General features: G+C 38.0%; 1 protein-coding gene across 1 annotated transcript; it reads left to right on the forward strand.

Annotated features, from left to right (window-relative positions):
• The first annotated feature begins 1,333 nt into the window (after positions 1-1,333).
• On the forward strand, positions 1,334-21,627 carry LOC121414519 (zinc finger protein 345-like). Its single transcript, XM_041607725.1, has 5 exons — positions 1,334-1,581; positions 7,694-7,750; positions 8,343-8,426; positions 13,367-13,465; positions 18,593-21,627. Exons 1-5 carry the CDS (start codon positions 1,566-1,568, stop codon positions 20,776-20,778), a joined length of 2,442 nt encoding a protein of 813 aa, XP_041463659.1. The 5' UTR covers positions 1,334-1,565; the 3' UTR covers positions 20,779-21,627.
• Positions 21,628-24,601: the final 2,974 nt, after the last annotated feature.

Here is a 24,601-nt window from a genome sequence, read left to right on the forward strand (position 1 = left end):
ATGTTTTAGTACAACAGGTTTATATATCTCTTTAAACAAACAATGCGAGCACCAGAACAATGAAGACGTAGGCCCTGGGCAAATTATGTTTCATAAAGTTATGATAAAAATGTTTATTATGTAATGTAACATAACAGAATAAAAATATATATAACATTTTGATGAATAATATTTTCTTATTTCCCACTACGTTTCTCTTCCTTTCTCCCTATTTTCTCCTTTCCCCCCTTTTCCCCGTTTTTTGTTTAGGGGAGGGGGATGTGCCCCCATGCCCCTCCCCCGTAGTTACCCCACTGTATGTCCATATGGCAAATACCCCTCCAACATATTATCTTTTTTTCCCCATGATGGTTAAATGGTTTTGTTAGAGATTACGTTAAAAATTGTTTCACCTTCCATCTTAATCCCTTCCCAAAGACCCCAACATTGATGAATTGGAAGAAACGGGGGTTTCTTTTCAATGTTATAATAAGGACATAAATATTTCGTTTGGAAATGGTGAACTGGCTCTCTATTTGCATTTTATGATTCAATAATATTGTTTTATTTGTTAAGCGGGATTTTAGGAAGAATTTTCACCAATAAAACAATTATCTTGTGATTTTTTTTTCATTTCTTTCGTAAAAAGTGGGGGGATGTTTGTACAGGCCATCCACCCCTCCTCGAAAACTGGGGGGATATATCCCCCCATCCCCCCCCCGCGGGATTTACGCCAGTGGTGGAGAGCCAATTGGGGCACGTATCCCTATTCAGTAAACATTCAATTTAATAACTCATTATATGACACTCAAATTTTCATAATTGTCTGAGAATGATAACTGTATTTTTCTTCGTTATGAATACAAAATGAAACAAAATACTTAACATAAGTAATAAACAATATATTTTCTTTTGGAATTTCTGGATTCCCCATAATTTTAGCTTAGACCGTGGTCTAAGTTAAAACTGACTTCAGAATACGGGCCACTGTGGTACACACGGGGTACTCACTGTGGGGCATTGTGTACTTTACAGTAGGTCTCTTCGGTCCCAAGTCTAAGAGGTTGTCCTGACGTAGGCATACGATCTAGAGAAACGTAATGCTAGGACTATGATTTTTTCATGAAGAATTTTCACAATTTTTGGATAAAAAAAGATCTAATATCACAGTGTGACGTTATAGAGAGAGCCCCCGGAGAGAGCCTTGTATCTGCTTATCATGCCAAACTTTGTCATACGAAAGTGGAGATGTTTATCAATCCTTCATGTGTATGTTCTTCCGGAGTGCACGTCACCGGATCGGCCATGCATATCTCGGATATCCACGCTCTTAGCTATGACCCCCGACCCCGACGCGACCCGTCTTGCCGGAAAACACCATTCATTCATCAATAAAAAAAATCTAATATAGCGGGGAGTTGTTTGTTCGTGTATCATAATGATTATATATAACGGTATTTAATTCTTCTGCTGTCTATGGTCTTCATCGGAACTCACTGGCAAAAACACTGCAGTTTTCGAAGAAGTGATCGTGCAAGACTGCAGAGCAGTGCAAGCCTTTCTCTGTGCGAGTCTGCCCAGTCAATATGACAACGGAACAAGGTGAGTGAGTCGCCCGGACTTCCCCCGGCCGCGCCCTAGCCAGGGGCGTTGTGGGGAGTGAAAGTTATATACTGTACGTAGCTCACTCCCCACTATAACGCCACTCATTCAATGAACAAGGTTATAATATAACCTTGTTCTCAGTTATATCTCCATGTGTGACAAAATAAGGGTGGCAATGTTTGGCTTATTTTCTCTTTTTCTTTGGGGCAAATGCTTGATTTTTTTACACAGACAGTTTCCATTAGACCTTCTAATTCATACCACTTGGCTCTTATTTAAATTTGATTCTTTATATCATTTTTTCTTAATTAAAAATAGAGATAAAAAAATGAAAATTTTCTTGCCATATTACTTTCCACCAATAGAGGGCGTACACAAAAATATGCCCAAAATTCAAGTTTTTGAGCGCTCTGGTGAATACAAAAATTATTACAACATTACTAATGATAAATAAATTAAAACTATATGGAAATTAGTAATTTTGGTCACAAAAGTGATATTTTAATGATTTTTTAAAGTGTGTGCTCTATACAGCATTGGCATACCATAGTCCTACCTGTAGATTCTCCACAGGCCAGATGGTAGCAGTGAACAAGTGACTAACGCCAGGAATCACCGTACATGCCTTTGCGTATCGGACAGGATTACCCATGGTGAACCTAGCCTGGGGCGTTTTGGGGAGTGAAAGTTATATACTGTACGTATGGAGTCACTCCCCACTAACGCCTGGGATTCCTCCCTATACTTCCCCACATACGGGTACAAAACCAGAAACTTTCGCCCCCGAGAATTCTACTTTCCCTCTAAAAGATCTAGCCCTAAAACATGTACATGGGGTCCAACTTCATTTCCAACATTTCAGCGATATTGATTTCATTTTTAAAGAAGAATTCATTAAAAAAACGAGAGATTTGTTTTGAAAAGATGGAAAGAGCTTACTTCCGTGTTTACGTCGCCATCTTGATTTCTTTGTCTTCCGCTTGGCGACATCATATATATCATATAAATTATTTCATATTTTTCAACCAAAACAAATATTTTACAAATCGTGATTTTTATTGACAAATGCAAGTATTTTTTAAATCTAAGTTGCAGCTCTGCATGCGTGTGTATCTAGGTATCATAACAAAAGAAATCAAAATGGCTTCGTAAACAGACGGGGGTAAGTGAACGCTATTGCTCTTAATTTCTTTCAATTTTACAACTATTTATTTAATGAAAAATAAAAGAAATATAATCATATGGGGGTAAACATAAAACTTGCCCATGTACATAACTTTGGGCGAAAAACTATAACTAAAATTGGTGATTTAGGTCTAGGTTCACCATGGGTAATCCTGTCCGATACGCAAAGGCATGTACGGTGATTCCTGGCGTTAGTGGGGAGTGAGCTACGTACAGTATATAACTTTCACTCCCCACAACGCCCCTGGCTACCGCGCCCCAGGACAAGACTGGTGCGCGGAGGCCCCAAAATGCCTGCGCATGTGAACATGATGGGGGGGGACCTAGCACCGGTACGTTAAAGCTTCGCACTTTGTTTTCAAACTATAAAAACTATGCAAATTTCAATATTTGAACAAATTATCTTTTACCAATTTTTTTTTATCATCTCCATCGCATTGACCATCCCTCATGTCCCTCCCCCCTGGCCCCGGGGCCTGGGGGGAGGGCCACTTACATTGACGAGTGGATACCATGCGCGACCAAAAAACACGTAAAAAGGTTTTTTTTTCAAGATTGGGTTACGTACGTAACGTGATAAGGGTGGCAAAAACACAACAATAATGAAAAAAGGGTATCTATTTCGCTAGGAATGACATGTTTAGGGTCAAATTTTCGGGGATGATAAAAACAAATTAAAATGTTTTCTAAAAGAAGTCCTTTTTTGCCCCAATATTACGTGTTTAGAGTCCGATTTGCGCGAGGTGTAGAAGGTGGGGTCATACTAAACAAAATGATGTGTAAGGTAAAACCTAGACAGGAATAACCGTCGTTTCTGGGGATTTATTCAACAATTTCTGACATTTTACTGTAATCCCCATTCACCGACGGTAAAGTGTCCGTGTGGGCTCCCATTCGTTATAACCCCAGCACCTTTGTCCGACCAGAGTCCAAAGTTTGAGGTTCTTTTACACATCGAGGTTACAATCTAAGGATATTTAAACTAAACATTCTTAATATTTAAATATTCAATTTTACAAAAATTTAAACGATACAATATAGATGAAAATGCATGAAAATTATTCTTTACCGATGTTTAGTTGGGTACGACACAGGAAAACAGGTCAAAATGGCATGAAATATTTACAAACGAACGCGGAGAGGGCGTCAACAATGTACGAATGTGATATCGATATTGCATTCCACCAGCACACCTACAAGGCAATAATACGATACGGATACGATACACTCACGAAGACAAACGATAATAGTTATAATCGCGATATATCGAGACATTAACGATAATGACGTCATTCAAGATGGCAACTTGCAAGATAAACCGTCAGGTCAGGAGAAAATGGCTTAGATGACAGATTTCTCAATCATCCAGTGGATTTTTTTATCAATAAATCCGGTCCAAGGTATGCAATTACTTAAATTATTTGTATTTCCCTGAATTTCATCATTAAATTTCGCTCAAAAAACAGTTTTAAATCGCGATCTATAAAACGCTAGTTCACTATACTATGTCTGTAGTATAGTGAACTTAAATTTCGCTCAAAAAACAGTTTTAAATCGCGATCTATAAAACGCTAGTTCACTATACGTTGTCTGTAGCCACGGACCCCCAACCACTTCAGTCTATGTATGGTGAGTGGAGCCAACGCAGTTCAGCGGAACAACCAAAATACAGAGACTGAAGCTTTTGGTCTAGGTAAAACCGAGCGACGACCGAAGGACCCGTGTACTTGTTTAGGGGTTCATTTCAGGGAATATTTTCCAAGAGTATCGTTTTGTTTCCAATATACTTGTTAAAGATAGGGTTTCACACGCCAATACTTGTTAACGGATGCATTTTCAGAATATGGAAATTACGTGTTTAGGATGCTTTTCGAGACCCCATGGTCGCGCATGGTATCCACTCGTCAATGGAAGTGGCCCCCGGGCCCTCCCCGCATCATCTCTTTTTATGTATTTTTAGAAATACAAAAATCAAGGAGCCCTGTCCTGTCGGGGGTTTTAGTATTGTCAACCCCTTAATGGCAGCTGTACGATCGCAAGTCATCTGTTTTCGAGGAGAAATTAAAACAATTGAAATTGTTTATAAACTCCTCAAAACAGACAGCTGCCAGCCGTCTATGGCTAATCAAGCTGAGCTGATGGAACCGTCAATCTTGTAAAAAATGTGATAAAAAAATGTGACCATTCCAAAAGATGATTAAATCTGTTGTCTCTTCCGTGATGCTAGACCGAAAATCTTAAATGCACACTGCACTTAACCAGTATGATAGTACACCAGACTGTTACCGGAACTTCGGAAGAAGAAAAGAAGTTAGCTGATGGTTAACTTGAACCATAGAGCTATTAACAGTTAATCGACGCGATCGACAGCTCGGGTTTGCGCTTGCGCAGTAGCATTATGCATTTCACATCGGCTTCACGAATTTTATCCAAACATGGTGGCTCACGATTTCAAAGACGAAAATCTGGTTTTGGAACCAGCTGAATGCAGGGTGACCAGATTTCTCCAAAAGAAATACGTGACAATTGACAAAGTATATGCTGCATGAGCGGATCGACCGAGCCAGGTTTTAAAAAAAGATCAACAAAGGAGGCTACACGGTGTTCAACTTGGGAAAAAATGTACAGAATTGGAAGGGGGGTGAACGAAAGAATGAAGGAGAGAGTGAAAAGGCGAAAGAAAAGAGTTGAATTGAGAAAGGAAAGAAAGAAAAAATGAAGGGGAAAATGAAGGAAAAAATAAAGAAAAAAAAGGAATGTTACAATAAAATGATTAAAGATAGAATAAAAGAAAAAAAAAACGTTTCCGTCATTCTTTGAAATGAATTAAGAGGGAAAGAAAAAGAAAAGGAAGGGAAGATGTGTGAAAGAAAACATAAGGGAAAGAAAAAAAAGAAGCAAGAAAAAAGGAGGAAAGAAAGAGCGAAGAAAAGAAAAATGTTTCCTTTATTCTTTGAAAGAAAAGAAATAAAGAAAGAAGAAAAACAGGAAGGAAGGGAGGGAGGGAAATAAAGAAAAAAAGGACACAAAGTAGAAGGAAAAAATCTAGTAAAGAAAGAAAGAATGAAAGAGAGGGAGGAAAAAATAAAGGGAGGAGAGAATTGAAAAAAAGAGAAAATAATAGGAGAGAAAGAACAAAAAGAAAAGGGAGAAGGAAGCAAAGAAAAGTTTAAGGAAAGAAAAAATGAAGGGAAAAAAATAAAAAAGGGGAAAGAGAGCAAGACAAAGAAGGAAAAAAAAAGGAAAAATGAACAGAGAGAGACAATCAGGTAAGAAAGCCGATAGGATGGAATAAAAAAGGGGCAAAGAGGAAGGATAAAATAATGAAGAAAAAACGATATTAAAGAAAAAAGTACAATCTTAAAACAAACAAAAAATCCCATAATCTAACAAAAATCATAATGATATTTGGTGTTTCTAAATATATTTAGAACAGAAATAGAATGTTTTAGAAGTGAGGGGGGAGGTCGGGTGTCCGGACACTATATTTTGGAAGCCTCCTTTTTTTTCTTTAGATTAAACTAAGAATATGAATTCAATAGTTGTAATCATCTTTTATTTTGTTCCCTGTAATATTTTTTAAATCATGATTATTTTTTTGTACTAAAAATTGTCAAACTTCGCTTGTAATTTTTTCCAAATGACTTTGTAACTTAAAATGAATCGTCCTGACATAGAACTGGGTATACTTCTTTGTGGTCCCAAACATGTTGTTTTTAAGTTCATTATTATGTAGAATAACTTTTTTTTGTACTTTCTCCTTTTTACTGGTTTGTGAATTAAATTTATTCGCTCCGCGGCCCCTGCTATTTTCCAAAAACGATCCAGAGACAAGAGCTGAGCGAGCACAGAGCTCCCGTCATTCATTACACTCACTTTCAACTTACACAAATAGGAGTGCGTGGGGCACCGGAGGGTACTCCACGATGCGACAAATGCCAGAGAAATGCCCCGCAGATTCGTCGTTATATTATCAAAGTCATTGTAATCATGCTGATGATCTTTGCATCAAAATTAGGCTCAAAGTATGCTTTTTCTCCGTATTATAATTTCTAAAACATGTACGTGCAGGGAAAGATTTAACTATGGAAGAAAGACAGACATACTTAAAATGACCAATCTCCAACTTCGTTTGTAATTTTGTTGAGTCAAATCAGATTGTGACGAATTTGGTATGTATGCAAAGGGGATCATCTCAGAAGTTTAACCATACATAAAAGATGTACACCAGGAATCTGTACGAAGAGATATGGATGTTAGAAGAACAGCAAGTCGTGTTTCAATTTTGAAAAAAAAACTGAGCTCGGGGGGAAGTTATGTGGGAGAACGTTGTTTACGGCGGTGCCTCGCAGGGTCCTTCAAAAAATCTCTGACCTCAGAATTTACAAGGGGGTTTATCGCGTTATGTAAGCAGGCTCTAACTTTCGCCTGGCGGCTCGCCGATTGATGTTAGATTTCGTTCCTTTGCCCGAAGGAAGCGATAACAAAGGATTAACAGAGGAATTGGAAGATGGTTCTCCTCAGTAATAGCTCCATGCTTGAACTACCATCTTGGCTTTGGTCAAACTGACAGTAGTTGTGCATCAATGGGTTGATCATTCAGCCTGACAATTGATTCACCCAGTAGTAGCCAAAACAAGGACCATGTGGATACCTGAAAGAGCAGCTTGAAATGAAATAATTGCTTATGAAAATGGTGAACTATCTTATTAGAAGGTCTGATATTATTAATGTGTTCCATTACCCTAGTATAGATACTCAATCCAATACAAGGAAAGGTGGAATATGATGAACTCTTATCAATTCAGCAACTTAGGTTCAAAAGTATTAAAACCAAGATTGGGTTAAATTTTGATATCATGCACATGATCGATGTTATGTCACCAACTTACAATCAATTTTTTTTTGTCTTCTTTTACACCAGTTTCAACTGCTTCTGTTGCTATCGAGCAGAAACTTCAAGAAGATGTTTTCCAACAAGGTAAGAGATCATCATTTAGCCAACAATTAACAAAATTTGTTGATCATCAAGCAGTTATGTTTAAGTGAAATTTAGTCTCACACTACAGTATTTGCTCATAACTTCAGTAAAAAAAAAACCCAGCTGAAGTTGATACGATTACATGTGAACTGAAAATTATCTTAAAAACATCTGGATCTACGACAATATTATTTGTTGATACATAAATGAATTCATTCTGCATGTGTCATAATCAACCAAGTACATTATGGCATATAACTTTATGATTTTAGGGCAGTGATTGATGGGTACAAATCATAAAGGAATGCCTTTGTTTAAAAAGCTCAAAGTGTGCATTTGCCTCTCCGGCAACTTGAATAAATAATTTCCATCATATGCATATTTTGGATAGGAGGGCAAATACAAAATTGCATTATGCTTAGAAAACAGGAATGAATGCATCTACACTTTGAAAATTAGGGGGGGGATCCTTCCTCACCCCCAGAAAAAAAAGAAAAATGAGGGCTGACCCATAAAGGGATCATTTTGATTTGCATTAATTTGTTTTTCTGGTTTAATATAATAATCCTATCATGTTCATGATTCATTTCAGAAATTGGCCAAGACAAGACTCAAGATGAGGTATTAAATGAAATAGATTCTGATGTGAATACCAGTTCTCAAGCAACAACAGAAGGTATGTAAAATGTAAATGAAGATTTTGAAATCAACTTCTACTTCTAATCTGCCACATCCATGGGAATGATTTTTATTTTCACCAGGTGTGCTGGTATTGGTACTCTAGCTACAGTATTGATCAGCCATTTTGCTGAATTGTTTTTATTTTAAGGCCTTGGTCACCAAAAAGTGTGAAATTACTTTGCCCAAAATGGCAATGTTCTTGTAAAAAATAATCCTTCAAGTTAAGTATTTTTCTCAGATTTATTGTTATGAGTCATTATTCTATAATTATTGATATTACTTCATCTTATTATGATGCAACTTGTATTATTGTAGGAAAAGCCGTATTGATTGTTTTGTGTAAGAATGCAATATGTGTTAAAGGAGAAATATATTGAATATGAATGTGGTCTTATTATATATCAATGGAAAGGTAATGATGTGGGGATCATCAGTGGGTCATTCAAAAATACCTAAAATAATACAAAAAGGTGAAAATCGCCGATTAAAAAACGCTAAAATGCCCCTCCGAAATATGCCTCGCATCGGTCTCTGAATTGACTGGAATTTGATGACGTCACTGTCTGTACGAGAGGCGTGATTGGCTCTCCCACGTGAAGCTCCACTTGCATGCAAAACCTGTTGCGTGGGTACGTTTTCTCCACACTGTCACTGAATACTTCTATCACGAAATGAAAGAAAACCCAGAATTTTATCTAGATTTGGATTTTCAAATTGATGATTTTAAAGATGAAGAGAATGATGATGAAGTGAACAACACAGTGAGGTAGTTGGAGGTAAATAATGGGGGAACAATGCCGATGATTATGATGAAAATTCAACTTGCCTGACGATCACAAGTAAAGTCATGTACATGCCGATTCGCTACCAACTCATGCAGCTGCTGCTACAAGTGGTAGCTATACGTACACCGCGCGGGCCCAATTTAATCCATGAAAATGAATAACCACATCCAGAGAGAGTCTATCATAAGAAGGAAAATAATGATATAACTGTACTTACAAACAAGTGAATAATCCGAATTAACCTGAAAGCAAATCAACTCAACGAATAGCAGCAGACGATATGCACCGACGATAAACTTCATGTGGCTGGGATAGATTGTCACTCGTTCTGTTAGATGTAATTTGTAACTCATTAATTTGACAAAATTACGAAACTCGGGGAATTATTTATATATAAAAAAATATAGTAACATCTCTTATTATTTTTTGTATTACGATAAAACCTCTTTTGAAGGAAAACGTTGAGATAAACTAAAATTACTTTTAAACCCCCCCCCCCCAACATGCGTAGCTTGTATGTCATTGCAAACAAACCATCGCAAACATGCACGTATTCCTTCCTTGCTGATTGAGAGCTGTGCAACACGTGCATAGATCTATTCTCTCAGTCTCAGCAAAGGCGAGCAAACAATACGGCATGTGTTGTTGTGATGGTTTGTTTACGATGACATAATGCTACATTGTTCGCATGATGGGATGATCTTTTACATCTAATTTTAATTTACCTCAACGTTTTCCTTCAAAACAGGTTTTATCGTAATTCAAAAAATGATAAGAGATGTTACTATATTTTTATATAGAATAATAATTCCCCGAGTTTCATAATTTTGTCAAATTAATGAGATAAAAGTTACATCTAACAGAACGAGTGACAATCTATCCAGCCACATGAAGTTTATCGTCAGTGCATATGCCATATCGTCTGGTACTATTCGTTGAGTTGATTTGCCTTCAGGTTCGGATTATTCACTTGTTTGTAAGTACAGTTATATCATTTTCCTTCTTATGATAGACTGTCTGGATGTGGTTATTCATGTTCAGCATGAATTCAATTTGGCCCGCGCGGTGTAGCTAGCACTTCCAGCAGCATGAATGGGTAGCGAATCGGTATGTACATGACTTTACTTGTGATTGTGTTGCAAGTTGAATTTTCATCATCATCATCATCGGCGTAATTCCCCCAATTTACCTCCAACTATGTCACTGTGTTGTTTTACTTCATCATCATTCTCTTCATCTCAAAATCATCAATTTGAAAATCCAAATCTAGATAAAATTCTGGGTTTTCTTTCGATCATTTCGGGATCGAAGTATTCAGTGACAATGTGGAGAAAATGTACCCTTGCAACAGGTTTTGCATGCAAGTGGAGCTTCACGTGGGAGAGCCAATCACGCCTCTCGTACAGACAGTGACGTCATAAAAAAATCCCCAATTTCGCGGACGTAATTCTGCGTGTTTGAAGCATTCAGAGAGAGAACTTTAAACTATCAATTAACTGAGTTTCATCCGTCTCCATGATAAATGATGTACACCATCGTGTTCTCCTTATTTTCTCCTTTATTGTGATATATGATTCTCCAGTTTTACGATTTTCAATATATTTCTACTTTAAACAGTCATTGTAATCCCATGTGTTGTGTATAAAAAACCCTGTTAATTGAATAATAGAAATGAAAATCACAAATGTTAAGAAGTGGTATTTTCTTTGATTTTCTGTCTTGGCAAGAGTGAGGAGAGTATCCAGCTTCATGGTGAAAAATTGCAGAATAATTCAAGTGGATGTCAGGCTGCTTATCAATTAAGAGAGATGATTGTGAAAGATGGAAGAAAACCTAGACAAAGTCAAGAGGGGATTAGAAAGTGTGCTAAAGAAGGGGGGGGGGGGAGAATGATTGATCATTGAGTGAGAGAAGCAGGGAAGAAATTACATGGAGCTTTGGGTGACTTCTCCCCTGAAAAAAAATGCCCCCAAAATGCTCATAAGAGTCAGGAACTCAAGAAGGAGCACTGGAAAATTCAACAGTAAAAACTATGTACTGTAATACTGAAAAATTGATACAAGTTAATATCATTAATTATCATTTGTTTGGCGTCACCTGTGCGTGGGAGGCAAAAAGCGAACTGAATCACTATGACCTGCAAGTTTCTCATCCCGATATTATAAGTGATTGGGGGGCATGCAGGTGGACCGCTACATCAGGGTTTCCTCCTACTCTTATACGAATAGTGCAGTGGGTTCTCAATGTGCAAAGGTTGTGACTCTCTTGTACAAGGGGCCTCCATTTAACGTCCTATCCGAGGGACAGAGTGTTTTACATTGTAACATAGCCTGCATCTATCAAACATGGGAGAGGCGATTTATACACACAACGCACTGGCTTCAGTCATCCGCCCGGGTTAGACTCGAACCCACGATCTTTGGTTCATATGATTCTGTAAAAAAAAGTAAAGAACAAAAATGAAGATAGGATTTGTGACTGTTGGCAGCATGATAAGATTTTTTTTTGGGGGGGTGCACTTCAGCAGCACCAGTACCGTACAGTATTACTGACTGTAAATAGTTTGGGTAAATACCAGTGTTGTAGGGTTGAATCAACCCCCGCGACCATTTCTGTGACCATTCCCCTGCACGTACATGTAATGTTTCAACCGCGCCACTCACATACATTTTTGTTGAATTCTTACACATCTTTTGAGACCAAATTCATGATGCCCTGGAATGCGTTTGAAAAATGAAAAATTATGCAACAATTCGTGACTGCATGTCAGACCTAAAATTGCTAAACGTGATTTTGTGTACAGTGTACAAAGTCAACGTACATTGAGTTTTCTCATCTTATTCATAGAGATATTATTTTTACTTTCATCAGCTGAAATTGATTGATTTTAGCATACATGTATATACGCTTAACAAAATGTGACAAAGAAATTCATAGAACAATAAAATACATAGGAAATTCATTTACAAAGCAGAATTTTTTTCATTAATTGTTAGCAATTTATTACGGCAAAAAGTATGTTTTACACATAAATTAGCATAATGAATTTATGTGAAAAAGATTATTTCAAAAAGAGTTACCATACAGCCTATAGATCACATCCTATGCTATTATCATGCCAGTTTTCATGGCGTTCGTGCACGATCAGCGGCTGAGATCTCAAGGGGGGAGTTTGAATCAACTCCCCCCCCTTCCCAGTTATATAACACCCAAAAAAGCCCCGCCTGGAATAGGGTTAAGCTGGGTAAAAGTATGCGGCTCTTAGAAACATTTTTAAAGTGCCATGTACATGTAAATGCTGCATTTTAGTATTAGTAATATGTCAATTTCCATTCCTGTAGTCAGACAGAGTGGCGTTTAAGTCCCGCATGCAGTGAACATTTCTTGTTGATTGTGTTTGAGATAACACCCCAATACCAACTGCGTGAAAATTGGAAAATGTCACACAACACAAGTAACCTACCAGACTTCTGCCAGCTAGGCGACGCTATGATCATTTAGAATGGGATTCAATATTTTAGGCCAAATTGGAAGGTCAAGGATGTACTTAAAATGAGCTAGACTATGCCTTGTTATGTTTTAATATGTATCCTGTTATAAGGCTTGAGTTTGAGTTTGAGTTTGCTTTTTTTTTTTAACATTACCATTAACAGTATTCATTTCCGAAAAAAATTCTTCCACAAGTTGCCATCCCACTTTCCTCAAGACAGGTGAATATGCATTATCATATTCAGAGCTGCCAAGTAGTATGGATTTTCAGTATTTAGTACTGAAAAATGAGAAGAATACTGATGGTTTACCTGCAAAATACTGATTTCTAAAGTTTCAGTTTATGTGTTGTCCTTTGCTATTTCCTTGGAAATACTGATGTCCTCACCAAAATACTGATTTTCAGCTTTAGAAATACTGAAATGTTCTTGTTCGGGTTGGTAGCTCTGCATATTTTCCTTCCCCTCCTTTTTACTTCTCATTCTTCCTTTTCTCATCTTTCTCATTTTTTTCCTCTTTCTCTTTATCTTTTTCCCACACCTCCCTCTCCCCCTCCTCTTTCTTCTCCCTATTCTCATCATCACCATCCAATTGGTAATGTTTATTTTGTGTTGAGCACACCAGATTGACTGACACTTTGTCAACATGTGTTAATTTTCAGTGATTGATCGTAGCCAGAATCATGGAGAGATTTCTTTTCAGGAAGATTCAGCACTCACAAATTCCGAAGAGCTACCTTCATCACAGACCACAGCAGAAGGTAAATACATGTACATGTAACTTAACCAATCATCATCTGGGCTATTCCACGGTTACTCACGTTACATTTGGAGACACCTTGACTCATACTTGGAGCTGTAACTCCATTAATATTGATAGGAACTAAACATCTCCTTATCACAGCAAAGTACACAGTCTGAATATCCTTTGTATAAAAACAAAACTTGGGAAATTTTATTATGCTCCTGGCAAATCTTTGGAATGTGTCGGTTACTCACGTTACATGATTTGGACATGCATAAAATTAAAAGTCGACATAATTGAAAAGTCTCATCATACAAGGCTTTTATGAAAGTTGATTATATCCATTTCAAAGAAGTATATTAGGGAGACAAACTGTATAAAAAAATAAAGAACACATGGTTTTTACTTGGGATGCAGATAATATGGTTACTCACGTTACGGTTACTCACGTTACATTTTGTCCATGTATGGTTAACAACACACATGTCATTAAAGATTTAATAATGTGTGTAAAATTCATTGCTAGGAACATCAAAAAGAGATTTTATACCAAAAATTTGAACAATTGGAGCTTTATTGGGGAGTAAGAGGGAAAAGTATGATTTCGCTTACTAATTATGCATACATATAAATTAGCATAATCGCTTAATACCAATTTGCATGAAAAAAAATTACTGTATAGAATTGTAGATTATGTCCAAGACAACCTGCGCGCAAATTTTTGGCGTGATCATGCTGCTAATGGCCACCCCCCCCCCCCCCCCCGGGCCATATCAACTCCCAACATACCCTGGCCGTGATAGGGTTACAGGTTAGAGCATTCAATGTGTTGTTCGAACACTCTTTAAAGTTTGGTTAATTGAAACCAAGTCTTACTAATGCACTCTCGCATTGTGAATACTTCTACTAATATTCAATTTTTTTGTGTGATTGTATGACCACTGATATTTTGATGAACAAAGAGTCATATCAAAGAGGTGTACCCTCATTTTGCTTTTAATTAATCAAAAATAACTTCACAACTCACCATGAGACTTAAAACTTGACATCCCACAGAAAATGTTACCTAACTGAATAATCTTTACTGGTTACTCACATTACATGATGGTTACGTTACAAAGTTACTCACGTTACAGTTTTCTTCATCATTTTTATAAAAATTGTACTTTTTAATGATTTTGATAGTCATCACTGTGTCAAAGATTGTTTGAAGGAAGAGAATGTAAAATCCCACCAATTAGTTGTGTAGAATTTTTCTCTCAGAAATCAAAGTCAGTTTTTTGTCTCACCTGCGAAGCAGAGTGAGACTATAGGCGCCGCTTTTCCGACGGCGGCGGCGGCGGCGTCAACATCAAATCTTAACCTGAGGTTAAGTTTTTGAAATGACGTCATAACCTAGAAAGTATATGGACCTAGTTAATAAAACTTGGCCATAAGGTTAATCAAGTATTACTGAGCATCCTATTAGAGTTTCATGTCACATGACCAAGGTCAAAGGTCATTTAGGGTCAATGAACTTAGACCATGTTGGAGGGATCAACATCGAAATCTTTACCTGAGGTTAAGTTTTTGAAATGTCATCATAACTTAGAAAATATATGGACCTAGTTCATGAAACTTGGACATAAGGTTAATCAAGTATCACTGAACATCCTGCACGAGTTTCACGTCACATGATTAAGGTCAAAGGTCATTTAGGGTCAATGAACTTTGGCCGAATTGCCGATATCTGTTGAATTCCCATCATAACTTTGAAAGTTTATGGATCTGATTCATGAAACTTGGACATAATAGTAATCAAGCATCACTGAACATTTTGTGCAAGTTTCAGGTCTCATGATTAAGGTCAAAGGTCATTTAGGGTCAATGAACTTTGGCCGAATTGGGGGTATCTGTTGAATTACCATCATAACTTTGAAAGTTTATTGGTCTAGTTCATTAAACTTGGATATTATAGTAATCAAGTATCTCTGAACATCCTGTGCGCATTTCAGGTCACATGTCCAAGGTCAAAGGTCAATGAACTTTGGCCGAACTGGGTGTATCTGTTGAATTACCATCATAACTTTGAAAGTTTATGGATCTGATTCATGAAACTTGTACATAAGAGTAATCAAGTATCACTGAACATCCTGTGCGAGTTTCAGGTCACATGATCAAGGTCACAGGTCATGTAAGGTCAATGAACTTTGGCCATGTTGGGGTTTTTTGTTGAATAACCATCATATCTCTGTAAGTTTATTGGTCTAGTTCATAAAAAGTGGACATAAGAGTAACCATGTATCACTGAACATCTTGTGCAAGTTAGAGTAGTATTCAAAGTCAGCACTGCTGCTATATTGAACCGCGTGGTGCAGGTGAGACGGCCAGAGGCATTCCACTTGTTTGGTTACTCACATTACCTCACCTGAGCAGCTTGCAATATTTATTTTTGAATGAGTACTACAAATTTACTTGAAAAGCTGTTGTGTATTTTAAGTAATTTGACTCTTCTAAACTTCAGAAATATATAAAGTGGTATGTTGTTGCAATAACAAAATGGTAATAAGGCATATTTCATTTTTCACTATTTTTCTTGTATTTTGGTACAGAATGGAAGACACAATTTTTGACCATTTTTTCCAAAGTATACATATGAAAATAAACTTTTTATTTCTTGTTCCTGAAACTATCATGTATAAAGGACTTAAAGTATTAAAAAATTCAAGAAAATATTGAATTTAAATTTTTAAGCTCATGTCCACCAACCTGTGGAATTACCCATCTGAAGATGCTTTTTGTCTCACCTGCGAAGCAAAGTGAGACTATAGGCGCCGCTTTTCCGACGGCGGCGGCGTCAACATCAAATCTTAACCTGAGGTTAAGTTTTTGAAATGACGTCATAACTTAGAATGTATATGGACCTAGTTAATAAAACTTGGCCATAAGGTTAATCAAGTATTACTGAACATCCTATCAGAGTTTCATGTCACATGACCAAGGTCAAAGGTCATTTAGGGTCAATGAACTTAGACCATGTTGGAGGAATCAACATCGAAATCTTAACCTGAGGTTAAGTTTTTGAAATGACATCATAACTTAGAAAATATATGGACCTAGTTCATGAAACTTGGACATAAGGTTAATCAAGTATCACTGAACATCCTGCATGAGTTTCACGTCACATGACCAAGGTCAAAGGTCATTTAGGGTCAATGAACTTTGGCCGAATTGCCGATATCTGTTGAATTCCCATCATAACTTTGAAAGTTTATGGATCTGATTCATGAAACTTGGACATAATAGTAATCATGCATCACTGAAAATTTTGTGCAAGTTTCAGGTCTCATGATTAAGGTCAAAGGTCATTTAGGGTCAATGAACTTTGGCCGAATTGGGGGTATCTGTTGAATTACCATCATAACTTTGAAAGTTTATTGGTCTAGTTCATCAAACTTGGACATTAGAGTAATCAAGTATCACTAAACATCCTGTGCGCGTTTCAGGTCACATGACCAAGGTCAAAGGTCAATGAACTTTGGCCGAAATGGGTGTATCTGTTGAATTACCATCATAACTTTGAAAGTTTATGGATCTGATTCATGAAACTTGTACATAAGAGTAATCAAGTATCACTGAACATCCTGTTCGAGTTTCAGGTCACATGATCAAGGTCACAGCCAGGTCATGTAAGGTCAATGAACTTTGGCCATGTTGGGTTTTTTTGTTGAATAACCATCATATCTCTGTAAGTTTATTGGTCTACATGTAGTTCATAAAAAGTGGACATAAGAGTAACCATGTATCACTGAACATCTTGTGCGAGTTATAGTAGTATTCAAAATCAGCACTGCTGCTATATTGAACCGCGTGATGCAGGTGAGACGGCCAGAGGCATTCCACTTGTTTTACAAGTACAGACAGTTGCAGCATTATAATGCTACATTCTGACATGCCAAGTGCATTCCTAGAATCAGTTCTTTGCATGCTTACTTGATTCCAAGGAAAGGGTAATGCCAATTGCTATTTGTATTTTTGTTAAGTCTTGCTTTCCTTATTGCATCATTGATACCAGTACCATAAACGTTATTTTCACAGAATTATTTTTTCTCGCTTGGCGGCTCCAAAACATTTTAACTTTAATTTTCTTTAAGTCGCGCTGCCCACTCCATAATCACAGTCACTTCCTCCCCATCTGTGAATGGTTTTAATTAACATTTCAGCGGCAAAATTGTATTTTCTGATCACAATTCTAGCTCTAAAGCGACGTAATTCAGCATTGTTTTGATCCAATCATGAGCTTTTGTGACATTTAGCGCAACTTCTCTCTGCGGGGCGGACATCGAGGAAGGCCAAATGGAGGCACTGCTGGCCTGGTATGGACGGCCGAGGACCGGGGGGGGATTACGGTTATTCAAAGTACATGGGATCAATCAACAAACCTGTGCGATCGACCCAACGTCTTCTTAAAAACGAAACAGATCTAAGCACTCAACAATCAAACAGCAATTCATATTTCAACCAAAATCATAATTTAAATACAGATCTGCGACTGTTTAGAAAATGATTGCGTTGCTTTGGAACAAATTCTTGCGATGCATATGATTTTGGAGCTCAAGCTTGCTTGTTTTAATGTTCCCCCTCTACAGGTCAAATTATGCAATCTCTTTGCCAAAATGATACATGCAATTGAAATGCGGTTCAAAACTTGCATTAAAAATGCTCATAAATTTGTGTGTTTTAAATTCGCGCTCGCATATCTTGCTGCGGAATCCGCGAAAATTTCAACTTCAACAGTATGGTACAGTACTTGTTCAAAGCAATATAGCTGTTTAATAGATCCTCTGTTGCAAATATGGCCTATAATCTGGGCAGAGACTACAGCTTTTGTCTGATACTGTTCGCGTATGTGAGCAATACGTGCGCTGAGAAGACTACCCACCTGGTTGCATAGCAGCCAGTGGCTATACAGTCTGGTCTTACATTAGTACTTTTTTATTGACTAAGATTTGCTGCAGGTTTTTTCTTTACGAAAAACTGCATTTGGATATTTGTTGATTAATTTATCTTTTATTCAAATCAGTTTGATCAGTGCTACCTTGAAGTGTGTTTCAATATACATTTCTAAAACACCTTGTCTCTTCTGTCTTTTTTTTCTCCCCAGAAATGTGCAATATTGAGCCACAAGGTGACATATCTGGAGAACAAGCTTCAACACTCACAAGTTCAGACGAACAACTCACACCAAAAGTATCACCAGCAGGCACCTCTGCTATCGTAATGGAAGCAGCATCTAGCTCTACAAGTCATGAAGAATGCAGTGAGGAAACCAGAGAACAGTTGGACTCAGCTATTGCGATGGAAGCAGCATCTAGATCTCCAAGTCATGAAGAACTCTGTGAGGAAACCAGAGAACTGTTGCATTCTGAATTGGATGCAACTAGTTCTGACCAGGTTGAGAAAGTAACAATTACGAATAGTCATACCTCGCACTTGAGAATAAAACTCAGAGACAGATCTCCAGCTTGCCCAACAGTGGATGAGAACCTGCAGGGGAAGCCACCACCCCGTGGACGTGGACGGCCTCCTGGAAGGGGACGTTCCCCCGGTGGTGGACGTCCCCGAGGACGGCCTCCGGGAACTGGGCGTCCCAGAGGACGCCCTCGCAAGCCGGTGGAAGAAAACGAGAACCTTCAATGTAGTGTGTGCCAGAAGGATTTTTCTAATAGACATAATCTGAGGAATCACATGAGGATTCATATCATGGATAAACCCCTGCAGTGCCCGGTGTGCGGGAAGGGTTTCTGCTTCAAGTCAGACTTTGAGCGTCATATGAGAATCCACAGCGGGGAGAAGCCGCACCGTTGTGAAGAGTGTGGGAAGGAATTTACCCAAAGAAGCCACCTCTCGGATCATATGCGGATTCACACGGGGGTGAAGGAGCATCAGTGTCCTGTCTGCAAGCAATTCTACGCCCGGAAAACCCATCTCAAGACTCACATGCGGATCCACACTGGTGAGAAGCCTTACGCATGCACTCTCTGCGAAAAGGCGTATTCCCGAAGGAACGATCTCAAGAAGCACATGCGTTCCCACACGGGAGAGAAAGCCCCCCACGTGTGCTCCGTGTGTGAGAAGGGGTTCTCACACAAGAGTCATCTGGCTCACCATATGAAATGCCACACCGGATCCGAACCGTTCCGTTGCTCCGTCTGCAACAAGGGTTTCCTCTTCAGATCTGATCTGATAAGACATGAGAGGATCCACAGCGGTGAGAAACCACACAGCTGCAAGATCTGTGGCAAAGTTTTCGGCCAGCGATGTCATTTAACTGATCATATGCGCACCCACACCGGCGAAAGACCACATAGATGCTTGTTGTGCGGTAAGGGGTTTTTCCGTAAAAATCAGCTTACGGCTCATATGAAACATCATGCGGGTGAAATGCTACCTGTAAACTGTGCTCTCTGCGGTAAGGAAGTCCCCATTGAGAATATAGAACACATACCGGAATATTGCGTTGACTGTTGTAAGAAACTCCTGTCGCAGGGCGATGCCACGCAGGGGGTCAGAGCGCAAGAAGGCCCACTCCCATTCAACTGCCTCGAGTGTGACAAGAAGTTTTTATTGCATTCCCAACTTCTGGAACATGTGAAGTCACACACAGACATGAAGCCGTTCCACTGTCCAGACTGTGATCACCAATTTGATAAGGCATCTGATTTTATAGATCATATGGAATTGCATGACAGTGGAAAGTCTTTCCAGTGTCTAGACTGCTTTCAGAAATTTCCTTTGCGTTCCGAACTCATGAGCCACAGGCAAACGCACAAAAAAGATAAGTCGTTCAATTGTTCTAAGTGCACGGAGAAGTTTCACACAGAGTCCGATCTGACCACCCATGAGAAGTCGCATCGGGATGAAACGCCTTTCCCACCTACCCAATGCAACAACAAATTTGATATCGAAGCTGATCTTCGGACGCACAACAAGTCATATCGGGAAGAAAAGCTGCTCCATTGTTCAGAGTGCAAAAAGCCATTCAAAGTAGAGTCCGATCTTCTTGTCCATGAGAAATCCCACCTCAAGGAAAATCTGTTCAGTTGCCCCGAGTGTGATACGAAGTTTCCCGTACAGGAGAACCTCATGGTTCATATGAAAATGCACAAAGGTGAAAAGCCTTTCCATTGCCTTGAGTGCAACCAGAAATTCCTCTTGCAGCGTGATCTGTTGGACCATGTGAAAACTCATCCAGGAGAAACCTCATATTATTGCTTAGAATGTGATAAAGGGTTCAGTACAGAATGGGATCTGATGAGCCATGTCAGTATACACACTGGAGAAAACTAGTGAACAATTTTCCCTACTGCTTGTATATTCTACAGTAGAGGGCAGTATTGCTGCATATTACATAGGTTATATCGATTCGAATCAGTGTTAGGTCAATACGCCGTGATCATTACTGTAAGGATCGCATTTGTTATATTATTTCTAGGTTTTGACGTCACCTCGATGGATATAACTGCCTTGTATTGTAAATGGGGGCAATATATTCACTGAGGTGACATCACTCATTGCTTATAAGCCAAGTAATCAGGTATTTCATTTGATATAATCACTTGTACATGTATGTACGTGTAGATTGCCTGAAGCATGCGCAAGCTGTGTTTTTCTATCATAGATAGAGTTATGATTGATCCAATCAATCATAACTCTATGGATATCCATCAGTGGCCATTAGTCTGACAGAAGAATAACTAAAAGCGTTGTCACCAAAAACGTATGGATTCTAGTGTTAGGGGTCATTGTATAACTGAATATCATTTCATTTCTCAAGAAGGGCATAAGTTGTTTTTTACAAAAACATCAACTCTAAACTTGAAATCACACATTGTTTTGGGCCACACCCCATTTTACATCCACTGTAAAGTATGCGTGTTTATAATGAGTATCGTGTTACTGTTATCTATTGTAAAAGAGACGCTTCTATCTCCTTTATTGTTCACTTGCATGTATAATATTATAAAGCACTCAAAAGTGTAGCTTACAGCCTCACAATCTATCCAATACAAAGAAATAGAATGTTTGCACTACTCGTGTTTACTGCAGAATTGGGGGGTACCTTCTTTGTGACTAGCTACTCCTTAACCATCAATTACATGTAATCAGGGGCTGCGGAACTGGGGGGGCTCCAACAATGTAAGTAACTTGATTTTTACATTTTGGCATGGTTAGCCCCCCCCCCCTTCTTTAAAAACCATTCTGCAGCCCCCGTTTGTCACCAGGAAAGGTTCTCTGTGAATAGTCCAAATAGTTTTTTTTTATCAGAAATTAGAAAATTAGCTAATCCGAAAAAGTGATTCTTCATGCTGTTTGCAATTTGAAGCTGTAAAATTGAAGATAGTCCACCTTAGAAAAATTTTGATTTCCATCAGTACAGGAAATCACTATAGCATATTGCTGAAAATTTCATCAAAATTGGATGTGAAATAAGATAATTATGATATTTTCTATAAAGTTTTGCTTATTTTTCACAGAACAGTTAATGCACAACTCAGGATATGCAAATGAGAGAGTCAATGACATTTCTCACTATTTCTTTTGTTTTTTTATTGTTTGAATTGTACAATGTTTTATTTTTTACAGATAAGACAATAATGACCAACCTGACGGAACCATAAATTGATAAAACAGTGGCAATTCCACATGTTCAGGAAGGGATAAAACTTTGTTTCACATGCTAATGAGGAGAAAATACAAATATTTCATGTGGGTTGATGATGTCATCAGTCCCCTCATTTGCATACTAATCAGGATTGCATATAACTGCTTTGTGAAATAATGCAAAACTTTAAAATGTCATAACTCTCTTATTTGGCATCTGATTTTGATGAAATTTTCACTGTAACACTTATTTGATTTTTTCTCTCTTTATTCAAATCAGCTGTTTGTTGGGTGGACTTGTCCTTCAAATAAAACACCTCTTTTCTAGACTGCTTGGAAGTTTCACTGAGATTGTGCAGAGTGTGCACATCCTATATATGAGTTAACTTTAAAGGTAAATGCCAGTTTTGGTAACAATATCAAAATGAGTTCTTACAGAATCCAATGAAATGACCACCAAAGTGTCTGTTTGTATAAATAAAGAATGTGCCAAAGGATTCTGGAAGAAATTGTGTAATTGCTGAGAAATTAGCAAATAAGCTCAGGATTCGGGTCAAGCCTGGGGCACGACATTCAAAACAAGAATAATACACTGTCCCACATGCACTTATCTGTGTTGATAATCTTCAGTGTGAATATTTTTCAGCGTAGACTTCAAGATTCCACAAAGTTCAGTTTATGTGACTGTACCAGATCTAGATCCTCGATGATATACTGACAATTAAGCCTGGTTTTACAGACTTTCTCTCGCAATCAGTGTTAACTGCAACTACTGGCATTTCTCTTAACCTTCGAACCCCAAACCATTCTTGAAGCTTGCCCTGAATCTAGTCTGTAGCTTTCTCATGCCCAGATGGCTTATTTATAAAAATGAATATAAAATATAACCAAGAGAGGGCACCAGACACCAACTTTTGTATGCTAACAGCTAAAAAAAAAAACCAGACAATGATTACTACATGCATGTAATATTGGATTCCTGATGATACTGATATTACTGAGCCTGTGCAGGTATTTGAAAAATAAGTTCCATTCATATTGGAACATAACAGAAACATGTTGGCACTGTAATTGTTAATAATGTCTCTGAAAAACCATCATGTAAAGACAACTTTTCGAGTATTAAACCTTGCCAAATAAAAAATGTTGTAGGACGGATTGGTGTTTATGAATTGTTTTCTGTTTATGAAGACATGCTTGTATTTATTACTCTTATTATACAATCTAATGTGTTTAAACATATTCTAAGTGATTATAACCACTACACATGCACCTTTTCAAGATCATGTGTGTTTTTGACTATTTGAAGATGCTGCCTTCATTGTACATGTATTCTGTGTGAGGAGGTGATGTCATTCGTATGGTGACCGAATTGAGAGATTTGTTACTGTGGAACAGAAACTGATGCATCAGATTATAACAGTGTTCAGCTAAAACAATGTTCACTACATGTATCAATGCACAAAGACAACTCAGTCTGATGCCAGTATTTAAAACCTTATTTTTACTTGACTATACTTGCCTTCAGTTTTTCATCATATAAAATTCATGCTTTATCTAGAGATTATGATGACCTCTCAGTTGCCAACAGAAACATCTAAGACTTTAGATAAAATAAACCCAAAGTGATAAGTGATTAATAATACAGATATAGGTCCGGGGGGGGGGGGGGGCCACTTACATTGACGAGTGCATACATGTACCATGAGTGACCAAAAAAACACGTAAAAAGGATGTCTTTTTCACAATAGGGCACGTTACGTTCGTAACGTGATAAGGGTGTCAAAAACACAAAAATAATGAAAAAAAGGGTATCTATTTCGCTCGGAAAATTACGTGTTTAGGGTCGAATTTGCGGGAATGATAAAACAAAATTATTATTTTTTTTATAAAGGATGTCCTTTTTGCCCCAACACTCGTGTTTAGAGTCCGATTTGCACGAGGTGTAGGAGGTGGGGTCGTACTAAACCAAATAAGGTAAAGCCGACGACCGAAGGACCCGTAACAATAAAACATTCTTGTACTTGTTTAGGGGTTCCTTTCATGGAATATTTGCCAAGAGTATCGTTTTGTTTCCAATACTTGTTAAGGGTAGGGTTTCACACGCCAATACTTGTTAAGGGGTGCATTTTCAGAATATGAAAATTACGTGTTTATGGTGCTTTTCGAGACCCCATGGTCGCGCATGGTATCCACTCGTGAATGGAAGTGGCCCCCCCCCCCCCCCCCCCCCCCGGATACAGGTACAGTGGTGCTAAGAAGTTTAATAGTGAGCCCTATCAGAAAATGAAAGTTCTGCCATGTTATAGACATTTAATTGTGAATCCAGGTGATAAAATATTACATTCAATTAACTTTGTTGCTCTTGGCAAGCCCAACACTGTTGTGTTGGTGTCTGCATTCAACATTCCGCAAGAAGGGTGCATTTTATGGTGGGGCTCGCTCTAACTTTCTACTATAAATGTATTTTTCATGCAGTTCAGTGTCATTTAATGAGGTATTGATCTTA

The sequence above is a fragment of the Lytechinus variegatus genome, chromosome 4, assembly GCF_018143015.1.
Source record: "Lytechinus variegatus isolate NC3 chromosome 4, Lvar_3.0, whole genome shotgun sequence".
Taxonomy (NCBI): Eukaryota; Metazoa; Echinodermata; class Echinoidea; order Temnopleuroida; family Toxopneustidae; genus Lytechinus; species Lytechinus variegatus.